At 45.5% G+C, this 12,448-nt stretch overlaps 2 protein-coding genes across 2 annotated transcripts in view; one reads left to right on the top strand and one right to left on the bottom strand.

The window, feature by feature from the left end:
* Nucleotides 1-12,448, top strand: part of POF1B (POF1B actin binding protein) — a 1,182,022-nt gene that overhangs the window by 366,827 nt on the left and 802,747 nt on the right. The window lies entirely within an intron of this gene.
* The window catches only part of TAF5L (TATA-box binding protein associated factor 5 like), a gene marked incomplete at its 3' end in the record, with an annotated part of 232,946 nt that continues 229,517 nt past the window's right edge, over nt 9,020-12,448 (bottom strand). The window contains 1 exon segment of the mRNA XM_044057754.1: nt 9,020-9,744. Within this exon segment, the coding sequence (XP_043913689.1) occupies nt 9,020-9,744 (725 nt within the window).

Here is a 12,448-nt window from a genome sequence, read left to right on the forward strand (position 1 = left end):
GTCGGCTGCATGTTTTATACCCCTGACGACCTAACGTCATGGAAGAAGAGACCGCATCCGACACAGGAATCCAAGACTCTGGTATTCAGAGGCCAGCTGAGGGCTACCTGCAGGCAGATAACCCAAATGTGATGACTGCAACAGTGAAACACTTAAGAACATCTGCAACACCACAACAATGAGGGCATCGCCATCCCTCAATCTCACAGAACATCTCTCAAACCTGCAGCAGGATAAGTAAACATCCATTAAAAATAATGCCTTAAAATTATTGGTAAAGTCAATCAATCACAGGCAGGCACAGTAGTGAATTGTAATGCTGTTGCCCTAGCTGAACCATCCATGGCACCGAATACAAAGTGCAAGAACAGGGTAGAAACAAACCATGGTAGCCATTTAAGAAAAAGGATCATCTTGAGGCCTTCCTCATCCCCAGGCAACTGTTCCAATGACTTCTGGAGTCCATTGGAATGATCTTGCTGGAACCTCATCATACAAGAGGCATAATCAAGTGCCCCAAAGTGAAAATGTGAAGGATGCATACACATGCTTCATGTATAGCCCTAGAGTGTTTAGATTCTTTGTTTCAAAGTGTACTGCAGAACTACAAGGATCTGGTTCCCTCTTTAAGGTTGCAATGAGGATCTGGTTCCCTCTTAAAGGTTGCTGGGGCATTGAAAGAATCCATTAACTAGTGCTTTCAGTATAAAATTTCAGCCATCAATGTGAGGGACTTTCTAAGCTTCTGTTGTGGCTAAAGAAACAATTTCGGGGGAGGGGGTGGATAAAGGATTTCCCTACAGCAAGTTGGGATAAGAGAGGAAAAAGCCTCAAAAATCTTCTCGAATAAGGGTGTGATATAATAAACTCTTTCACACAACTTTCAATATTTACCAAAACCTGGTGTCATCAGGAGGGGTAAGAGACGGGGTTCCCCTTATCCCATTTGTCAATAACTAGCATGGAAGACTGTAAAGGGGGGAGAAAAAAAGACAGAGAGAGAGAGAAAGAGACAGTGACAAAAATGCTTTCTGTTCCACCTTGGTTTCCTTCAGGCTCCTCAGGTGGATCTCATCTAAGGATAAGAAATCATATAAAGAACTCTATTTGTGGCAGAATATTCTCTGTAAACTTTCTGCTCCTTTGATCTTATACTGTCTGAAGGTTGCGGTCCACAAACAAAACAGAACAAGGGTTCAAATGAGGCGGTAGCCATACCGCAAGGATGCCCTTGCATTGAAGAGTACAATCACAGTTTAAGTAGATTCCTGAAAACCTGCTGGCACTAATCTCCAATACTAGTTCCAGTGTCAAGTCCCTCAAAACCAAAGGTTGATGGCAACACCCCAAGTGGCACTGAAATAGTATGCGCTGAAGTTAACAATCCCGATATTTGGGGCCAGAGCTTCACAGGTATCAGTGCCAGAATGGCTGGCACTGAAGATGGGATCTGTGTAAATGGCATACTTTTGTGGACTGGAAGCTTTGGAAATTGACAATACTACAACTGTTGGCAATGGTAGCAACAGAAGTTTTAAGCTACCAACTTGTTGCACACTTCAAAGAGTAGTCAATAACGAAGAAGCCAAGTACAGATTTCCCATCCACCCTAGAAGAGGAGAGGGGTGTGTTGCACACTTCATTCAAAGAGTAGTCAATAACGAAGAAGCCAAGTACAGATTTCCCATCCACCCTAGAACAGGAGAGGGGTGTCCTGCACACTTCATTCAAAGAGTAGTCAATAACGAAGAAAACAAGTACAGATTTCCCATCCACCCTAGAACAGGAGAGGGGTGTCCTGCACACTTCATTCAAAGAGTAGTCAATAACGAAGAAGCCAAGTACAGATTTCCCATCCACCCTAGAAGAGGAGAGGGGTGAGAAAAAGAGAGAGAATTAAACCCATTTTAACCCAGGTGTGCAATAACCACAGTAACATTTCCAAGGACATTAAGCAAGTAAACATATGTAGAAGAAAAACTTTGGTGTCTAGGTGCCCAAAAAGTAATACATTTAACAAAGTATCAAAAATTAGAAAGGAAGACACCAACTGAAAGAAGGAGTATACTCCCTTCTATTATTTTTGAGCAGGCAGAGGAGTCCCAGAAAAGGAGAAAATAGCAACATCTTTCCTTCTAGGTTTGCTCATGTTTCAGTGAAACTAACAAAGCTGAAGGAAGAAAAAAACCCTTTCCAATCCCACCTTTACCCAATAATCAAAATATTAACCTCCTACCATGGTCTCTCAAAGTCTACTTATCAAAGATTGCACAAATAAATACTGTATGCAACTAAATGCTGACCCCTCCACCACACCATGCAGAGAATGACTATCTTAGGGAAGGATAGTACAGTTGTGTACACTTACCATAAATGTAGATGTTTGAGTGTATTCACTGTTGCAGTCATCACACTTGGGTTATCTGCCTGCAAGCAGCCCTCAGTCGGCTAGAATACCAGAGACTTAGTATTTCTGCATCGGATGCTGTCGCTCCAGGACTGACGTCGTCAGGGGTATAAAAACAAGCAGCCAACGCCATTACATCGATCTTTCTTGCACCAAATGTCAAGAGCCGCCCAAATAGGGAGCTAAGCTATGGTGGGGAAAACACCTCCAGTAAAAAGTAAATACCAATACCAATACTCCAGAAGGGGTGAGTAATAGCCATAGAGAGAGAGAGAGAGAGAGAGAGAGAAAACTACGCAGCTGGAGGGAGGGAAACCAGGACTGCAACAGTGAATACACTCCAACATCTACATTCATGGTAAGTGTACACAACTGTATTATGTTCTTCGTGTTTTACTGTTGCAGTCATCACACTTGGGTGGATTCCCAAAGCTGAAGAAGGATGGAGGCAGTTAAGAAGAGTTAGGGCTGGCTAGTATGCCTTGCAGGACTGCTGTAGCAAAACCTGCTCTGGATTTGGAAAAGATAGACAAGTGGTAATGCTTGGTGAAGGTGTGTACAGAACTCCAGGTAGCAGCTTCCAGGATGTCCCTGGTAGGGACTTCCTTGAGAAATGCTGTAGAGGTAGATGTTGCCCTACTGGAATGCGTTCTGACCCCCTGAGGGGTTGGTTTCCCATGGTGCTTGTAGCAGAAATGGATGCAGCGTGCTATCCATTTGGAAGTGTTTTCTTTTTTAAATAGCCTTGCCCTCTGCCCCTGTTGCAAAGCTGACTGGTAACTGGTCAGATTTTCTGAAGGATTTAGTCCTATCAAGGTAGAATCTGAGCTACGTGTGCACGTCCAAGGAGTGCAGGATCCTTTCCCGTTTATTTTGAGGATTAGGGAAGAAGGCTGGCAAATGGATGGATTTGGTCGAGAGCGACACTGGACACTTTAGGCATAAAGGAAGGGTTAGTCCTGAGAAAACCCTGTCAGCATGGGAAATAATGAAAAGTTCCACAGCCATCAGTGCTTGTAGCTCAGACACTCTTCTAGCTATAGTGTTAGCTAAAAGCAAGGGTGTTTTCCGAGAGAGGAATTTTAACTGTGCTGATGCAGCAGGTTCAAAGGGTGGAAGTGTGAGCTTTTCCAGTACAAAGTTAAGGTCCCAAGCAGGGGTGGGTGTCTCCTTGGTGGCCTTAAGTTGTTTGCCCCTCTCAAGAACTGTTTGATAAGAGGGTGCGAGGAGAGAGGTGGCTCAGTGTTGTAATGAGCAGAAATGGCTGAGGCATGTATCTTAATGGAGGAGAAGGACAGGCCTTGGTGATGTAAATCTGCTAAGTAATCCAGGATCAGAGGTACGGAAGGCAGTGTTGTGTCCTCACCTTTAGATTGAATCCATGAGCAGAACATTTTCCACTTATCAGCATAGGATTTTCTTGTACTGGGTCCTCTGGCTTCAAGAATAACGTCCAGCACCTGCTTGCCTAGGGTTGCTGCTGGAGAATTCAAGGAATGCAAGATTTAGGGTTTGCAGTTGTGGATGCAAAATCTGTCCCCTCCTGATGAGAGAGCAGGGTTGGGTTCTGGTGTAGGTGCCAGGGTGGCACTGGTGTCAGGCTGCGTAGGAGTGGGTACCAGTGCTGGCGTGGCCAGTCCGGGGCAATCGGAATTGTCTTTGGTCTGTCTTGCTTTATCTAGAGTAATACTCTTGAGAGAAGGGCCAGAGGGGGAAGGCATAGACTGAGAGGTTTTTACCCACTGAAAAGATAGGGCATCCACTTTCCAGGCCCTGCTGAGGATTCCGGGTGCAGAATTTGCTGAGCTGGTGGTTGTAGTGGGAGGCAAAGAGATCCACCTCTGGGGTCCCCCATTTCTGAATCAGAAGGTTGAAGGTGCTGGGCTCCAATTGCCACTTGTGTGGGTCTAGGAGGTTTCTGCTTAAGTCGTCTGCCAGTGAGTTTTGTTTGCCTGGCAGGAATTGAGCTTGCACATGGACTTGAATGTCCAAGGCCGTGTTCCACAGGGCCATAACTAACCTGCAGAGAGAGTAGGAATGGATTCCTCCCGGTTTTTGATGTACCACATAACTGTGGTATTGTCTGTTTTTATTAGCAGTTGTCCTGGAAAGAGAAAGGATCTGAAAGTTGTCATGGCATTCTGTACAGTTAGCATCTCTTTCTGGTTTATGTGCAGATGAATTTGACTTGGGCTCCAGTGACCCTGAATACATTTGCTGTCCATGTGTGCCCCCCAGGCATAGTCTGGTGCATCTGTGGTTAGGGTCTGGGTGGCGTGAGGTTGAGTAAAAAGCAGTCCCTTGTTGTGGTTGCATGCTTCTGCCCACCAAAGGAACTCTGTCCTTAGACAGAGTATGATAGGAATGACTGTTGCCAGGTCCTGAGAATGTTGGCACCAAAGACTTTTTAAGTACCACTGAAGTTTCCTCATATGCAGTCTTGCATATGGAATTAGCAGTATACACGAGACCATGAACCCTATGGCTTGCAGTACTTTTCTTGCTGACAGCTGGGTTCTGGTGGCCATTTGTTTAAAGTAGTCTGTCAGACAGACTTGTTTTTATTAAGTGAGGAATGCCATCTGGGAAGTTGTGTCCAAGCTTGCTCCCAGGAATACAATCTTTTGACTGGGTACCAGTTTTGATTTCTTTTCATTGATGGTGTACCCCAAGGAAGTGAGAAGGTTTTTCACAAATGTCAGATGCTGCAGCAGCAATTCCTGACTGTCCGCCTGAATCAGCTTGTCATCCAAGTACTGGTAAGTTTGGATATTTCTCTGCCTGCAGTTTGCAATGGCTGGAGCCAGGCATTTTGTGAATACTCTGGGTGCAGTAGATAAGCCAAAGGGAAGTGCAGAGAACTGATAATGCATAAATCCTGCCTGAAATGTAGATACTTCCTGCATGACTCCCTAATGGGAATGTGCAGATAGGCTTAAGTCTAGGGTGACTAACCAGGCATCCTTGGCTAGCATAAGAAGAAACTGTTGCAGGGTAAGCATTTTGAATTTTGGTACCACCAGGAAGGTGTTGAGAACAGAAAGATCCAGGATTGGGTGCCAACTGCCATCTTTTCTGGGTACCAGGAAGAGTCTGGAGTAGAATCCTTGATCCCTCTCTGTTCTACTGGAACCGGCTGAACAGCTCTGATATTGAGCAGGGAAAGTACTTGGTTTTGAGCCTCTGCCCATTGGTTTGGAGGAAGATATGGAAACCCGCTTGGGGTTGGCTGTGAATGGAAATAAAATTTGTACCCCTGGGATACAATGTTGAGGACCCACTGGTCCTGAGTGATGGACATCCAGTTTTTTGCATGAAGGGCAAGTTTTCCTCCTAGGGGCACAAGCAATTGGGCAAGGCTGGGAAGTGGAGTAAGAAGTCATTGAGAGCTTTTTCCGTAAGGTGGCGGCTTACCACTCTCTGCTTTAGGGGTGGGGGCACTCCATTGCTTAGATCTCTCATACCCTGAGAATGTAGTATGGGTGCTCTGTTTCGAGAAGGCCTGAAGGAGGCTGGAAAGGACCAGTGTTTGAAAGGGCAATGCCTACTGAATCTTGGGGGTTGCACTTGTAAGAATTCTTTAACATTCTGCATAGACTTAGCTTTTTCTTCCATCTTTTTAAGAACCTCTTCTGCTTTGGTGTCAAACAAACGGTCCTTATTCAAAGGAGAGTCTAGTAACTTTGATTTGACATGGTCTGCTCCTTCAGCCAAGCATGTCTTCTCAGTACAGAGCCAGGGACTGCTGCCTGGCAGGATGCTTCTAGGCGTCAAAGCCACACTGCAAAGTATGCTTGCTGACTTGGCTTGCAGAGTGCATAAGCTCCTGCAATTCTTTATTTTCTGCACAGTCTGAAAAGGTTGCCACTTTTTGTTTAATAAGTTCCATATGTTGCTGGTACTTCAGCATGTGAAACTGACAATTCAATGCCCTAATAGCAAGAGTTGCAGAGGTATATACCTTCTTACACAATCTGTCCAAAGCTCTGGAATCCCTGTCCGAAGGGGTGGGATTCTTGGCGGTAGTAGTCTTGATACCTTTAGACCCCTGGGAAATGATCTCTGGGTCAGCAGTAGGAATCTTGAAAAGAAATTTGTGAGCGTCAGGTACTCTGTAGTACCAGTCTGGTTTCCTTGGGGCAGGAGGCAAAGTGTCAGGAGTAAGACTGGATTCCATAAAAACATCATCCACAACATCCTGGACAGAGAGTATTGTTAAAGGCCTGTGGTGAGGCAACTCTCTTTTTGGACTGAGAATAGTCTTGGCATTCCCAGTGGAAATGCTCTCTTATGTATGTAAGAATGTATGTATGTAAGGTTTCACCATAAGAAAAATCCTCTGGAGGGGAGGCAGAGGGAATGGATTCCTCTGCATCGGAGTCCTCATAAGCAGATAAGGGCATGTCTTTATAATCAGAAATCTCAGAGTCATCGGACTCCTGGTCTGTAGAAGCTGAAGGGGACTGAACTCTGTCTCTTAGCAAGGGAAGACTGACTTCCTGTAATCAGCGTGATAAGGTTTTCGGCCATTCTAAACATTTGTTTTTGTGGCATGGGAGCAGGTGCATGCATTTTGGTCGGTTTTCTAAGCGTAGTGCATACTCTGGGCCTAAAAAACTCAGTAGTTTTGGTTAAAAAAGAAGTCGTCGGTTTGAGTTGAACATTTGTAGAGCGAAGAACTGCCAATCTCAGAGTCATCGGACTCCTGGTCTGTAGAAGCTGAAGGGGACTGAACTCTGTCTCTTAGCAAGGGAAGACTGACTTCCTGTAATCAGCGTGATAAGGTTTTCGGCCATTCTAAACATTTGTTTTTGTGGCATGGGAGCAGGTGCATGCATTTTGGTCGGTTTTCTAAGCGTAGTGCATACTCTGGGCCTAAAAAACTCAGTAGTTTTGGTTAAAAAAGAAGTCGTCGGTTTGAGTTGAACATTTGTAGAGCGAAGAACTGCCTCAGAAGCCGGTGCCTGCACAGCTTCTCCGGACTCATTTAAGGTAGAGACATATGCAGGTTCCATAGTCGAAGAAGAGTCTCGCGGCATACCGGACTCCGAATGGGTCTTGGGAGAGGCCTGCGAATCCACTGAAGCGGGCATCAGGGGCTGCGAAGGCGCCTGAGTACTGGCGGACTGGTGACTAGCTTAACGGAAACATTGTTGGCAGCTTTGGACCTATGTGGTCTTTCTCTTTATCCTTACTTTTTTTGGAATATCGGTAGTCGAATGGCTTACCAAAGCCATTTCAGAATATGGAGATCGACAGCGAAAGAATTTAGCAACAAAGAGAGCCAGACGACGAATGGTTCGGGCGTTAAACAAGGCACAAAACTGACAGCAAGGGACATCGTGGTCTGGGCCTAAACAGATGACGCAGTAATAATGAAAATCTGTGAGGTAATTGCTTTCCACAGGCAAGACAATTGTTAACTTTTTCTGACATCGGTTAGAGCAAGAAAAAAGGATCCCCAATGGGGTACTTAGCTTTAGAAGACTTCAGGATTAGTCAATTCGTAAATGAAAATTCAGGTAGCGGCTAACAGGCACTTGCGAACTGCTTCTGCTTCAGGCTCCTCGGCAAGAAAGACTGATGTAATGGCATCGGATGCCTGTTTTTATACCCCTGACGACCTGACATCAGTCCTGGAGCGACAGCATCCAACACAGAAATATTAAGTCTCTGGTATTCGGGCCGACTGAGGGCTACCTGCAGGCGGATAACCCAAGTGTGATGACTGCAACAGTGAAACACGAAGAACATCCTGTGATCATAAAGAAACACATTTGTTTAAATATAGTATTCCCAATAACAAAGAAAAAGCAGGCAAGTTACACACCATAAGTAACTGAGCCAGAACACCATTGCTAAACTTAGCACTGATACAATTTTAACAAGGGAACAAAATGGTATGAAAACCATACCCTAGAAAGGAGACACATATATTTATTACATAGCCAAAACATGCAGAAAATTTATCCAAAAACAAGTAGGATCTGACCTTGCATTAATAACCTACTTTAAAAACATTAGAACACTCAAGTTTGTTTGTTTGTTTGTGTCTTTTGGCTTTTCCCGGTTAGGGGTGCCACAGCGGAACTCCGGTCCGCTAATGATTGGCAGTAGATTTTTACGTGATGGCTTGCCGGGCCCAATGCACAACCTTCAACGAAGGAACGCCCATTCAGCATGTCGCCACACAGAAGACACTCTAACTGAGAATCGAACGGACAATGTCTAACTGTGAGGCGACAATGCTACCGCAGCACCACCAACGCAGTCCCATTAGAACACTCAAGTACTACAGGATAATATATAGACAAGAGAAATATTTCAGTGCCAAGCTGACGAGCCTGAAGCCAAGCCGTAGAAGTTGAACAGGACAACTAGATCTTCTTAGATCCACTTTTACCATTAATCCTTCAGCTTATCTTAAATTCCTTGGCACCATGCAACGCTTGCATGGTTTGACAACCTGTGTCATTAATATAGCTGAACGAATATTTGGTATACTACAATACACTAAATCTTTTGGAAGCAAAAAAGGTTAAGTAAAATTTATGCAACTGAATAAATAAAACTATTTACAAAACTGGTGCTCTCTACAAAAGTGTTTTATACCTCTTCATCTTGGAGGTCACAAGCCAGACTGATCCTGGAAACATTTATCCTGCAAGGCTCAGATTTGAGTTTCTTTGTGCGTAAACTCCACAATTTCACACAGGAGTTGTCAAATCCCGCAGTCAATAGTTTACTGTCTGGTGAAACTGCAGCAGTGTTCAACAGCTGATCAGTGTTGTAAAATGCATAAAAACAAATACTGGTAAGGGACGGTGGCCCTTCCTTCACACGTTTAATGCTATCCTGCAGCATGTCCAAAGCAGCTTCATTATGGAGAAGGGATGACGATATGCCTACAGGTTCAATGTTACTACTCTCACTGCATGACACTACACCACAGTTGTAAAGCTGGTAGTCTGCTCGTTGTGAGTATTGCACTTCTATATGAATGTGTGATGCCAGAACTTTGCATAAAGCACTATTGTTATCACTCTGGAGGTAGCGGAGAAGGTAGTTGTAGCTGTCTTCACGAAGGCGGACTACAAACTTGTTCTCCAGGAATGAGCGGAGTATGAAGTTGGAAGAAATGTCCTGGGTCGTTAAGGTCATCTGCAACTGCTCGATAATGTTTTTCTGGTCTGCATTTTGCAGAAACATGCCATGAAACTGGCTGTAGAAGCTGTCTGCAGCACTCTTCAAGCCACTGTGCACCATATCCAAGTGGAGGTAGATGAAAAGAGGGTACAGTAGTGCCATTACTTCACGACTACACTGGGAGTTGGAATCTGCAACAAAGCAATGAAAAATTACAGTGGTCCAAAAAGTGCTTTAAAAAGTCAGACAACAGTGATGTTTTCAAAAAACTGTCAAATCATATAAACTTTAAATGTACATTGCTGAAACACCATAAAAAGGAAAGCTGAACAAGTGCCGTGAAAGGAATAAAATTGATTTACACCTTAGACACAAACCTGCAATAAGTGATTTCTATGTTAAAGCTATGCTATAGCTGCAGTACTTCTCTTTACAATTGATAACCAGATGGTTGAACTGATCCACATGGACCCTCTGCAGCATAACGACAGCCACATGGTGGTCACAAAACATCAGTAATACAGCTGAAAAAAAACAATCCGCAACAGCACAATACACAGTGTTAGGTTATACTGCAAAAGACAAGCATTGATGCAAGTCACATAATATATACAAAGACCAAAAATACATACGTAAAATACACAATGTTAAGTTGTCTATCTCGCCTTCATTCTTGCTGGATGGGTTCGGAGCCGACCTCGGCTCCGACTCGGCCACTCTAAAAGCTCGAGAGCTGGTTCCACCGGCTCGAGGCTCCCCTTATATCCCACAATGCTAGGCGTGAATTACCTCAGATCTCGTTTGCCGCTACAGCGATCGAGGTGTTTGGTTTCTACCGGCTTCAGGTGAGTTATTGTAGAGTAAAGTTTAGTCTACTTAAACCCCTTTAATTTAATTCTTTATTGTTATTTCCCTTAGTTTAGTGGATTCAGACCCCTTTTTCTCCTGTTTTTCCACTCTTTCTTCACAAAGAACTTATTGTTCTTCCCTCAGGCCTTTGGGCCGTTCCATCTCCTTAGGGAGTGTTTGTGTTTCTTGTCAGGGAACTAAAAACTTGGGATAGTATAATTTTTAGTTATAATTTTTTAAGTTTAGTTTGTGTAAAGTGTAATCAGTGTGTTTGAGTGTGTGTTTGGTTACACTTTCTTTAACAATGTCTAAGGACTCAAAGGTCTCAGGCTTCAAGAAGTGTGACTCGTGCTGTCAGAAAATGTCTCTGACAGACGGTCACACTTCTTGTGTGTACTGCCTAGGACCTTTACACCTGCAGGACTCTTGTGCTGTATGCCATGGCTTCAGCCCTAGAGTCCTGCAGGAAAGAAAAAACAAACTCATACTAAGAGGTTTGCTTAAGCCTGAAGGTTCCCTTACTGCTACCTCGGGAAAACCTTCCAAGGCTTCTAGGTCCTCGACTCCAGCTTCTGAGTCGAGGCCTAAGGCTTCGAAACCTACTGCTACATCGGCTCCGGCTGGAGCCGATGAGTCTTTAACTACAGCTTCTGTGGTTCCCTCGGCTCCGGCTGGAGCCGAGGTATTGGAAATTCCTGAGTTGGCTCCGATCAGACCATCGGAGCCGACATCTAGAAAGAGGTCTAGGTCACCATCCCTTGGCTCCGTTCATTCGGCTCCAGCGTCTCCCTTGCTGTCTGAACGGAGCCATAGATCTCACTCCTCTAGATCATCGAGGCTTTCGGATCATGACCTTCAGAGGGTAGTGAGTCGACTTCTAAAGTCCGAGGCACTGGCCCAAATGCTTCAGAGCCCGACTCATCAGTCGATGCTTCAACCTATTCCTCAAAATATTCCTCCTCCGACTCCTTTGAGCTTGGAGCCGGGGCGTCTCGGATCCGAGACTGTGGTAGCGTCGGAGCCGATACAATTGTCTTCGGTTCCGTCGTCGGCTCCGATTTCTTCCTTTGAAGAATCTCGGCGCCGGACTTCTCTCATCGGCTCCGAGGGGGTGAGTGGCATCGGACCCTTGTCCGACCCGCTCTCCTCTCGGTGCTTGCGCTGGTGAGTTCGGCTCCGACATCGGCCTCGGAGCCATCTCTGTCGGTGCCGAGGGAGGTTCTCAGCTTCTCGGAGTGGGGACCTCTGGCTCTGCCTGACAGAGGTGCGTTCGAGGTCATGCGGAGTGTGTTGGAACCTGGTTCAACTCCACAGTCGGCTCCGTCCGCCCCTCCCTCTTCGGTGCCTTAGGTTATGTCTACTCTCTCCCTCATCCCTGACTGCAGAGAGCCAACTCTTCAAGAATCCCCTGTAGGGATTTCATCCTCTTCCGAGGCCTCTCCTGATTTGGCAGGGGAGCCCCCTAGGAAGAGAAAGTGTAAGAGGAAACACATAGACTCCCCTGAGTCTGTCACCTCTGACACAGATTTAGAGGATTCCGAGGGTTCCCCCCGTTCCCCTTCTGAAGATGTCTCTTTCGCAGGCATTCTAGAGATCCTTAAACAGAGGGGAAATTGGCCAGCCCTTAACCCTTCGGAGGATGAATCTGTGTATCTTGAGGCGTTTGGCTCTCGCCCTTCCACCTCCTGGGTGTCCCCCCCCTTTGACCCCCTCATGCAGGTGGTAGCAAAGAAGGCCTGGACGGCTCCCTGACTCAGTGGACCCCACCCCCAGGAGACCTTCAAAGTTCATAACAGCACCTACTGATAAACAATTTCTGACTAAAGGAGTTACTGTGGATGCTATGGTGGTAGCTGCTGCCACCAAGAAGGAACTAGCTGATCCTTCAGTGCCTGTCCATCCTCCTAATAAGGAATCGAGGTCTACGGACAGGTACGGGAAGCGGATGTTTTCGTCAGCGACCTTTGCTATGTGTTCGCTGAACTACCTATGCCACTTCACTCATCTCCAAAGAGACTTGATCAAGGAAGCGAGTGAGATGTTGAA

Source organism: Protopterus annectens, chromosome 15.part0, assembly GCF_019279795.1.
Source record: "Protopterus annectens isolate FY-2018-M chromosome 15.part0, PAN1.0, whole genome shotgun sequence".
Lineage (NCBI taxonomy): Eukaryota > Metazoa > Chordata > Ceratodontiformes > Protopteridae > Protopterus > Protopterus annectens.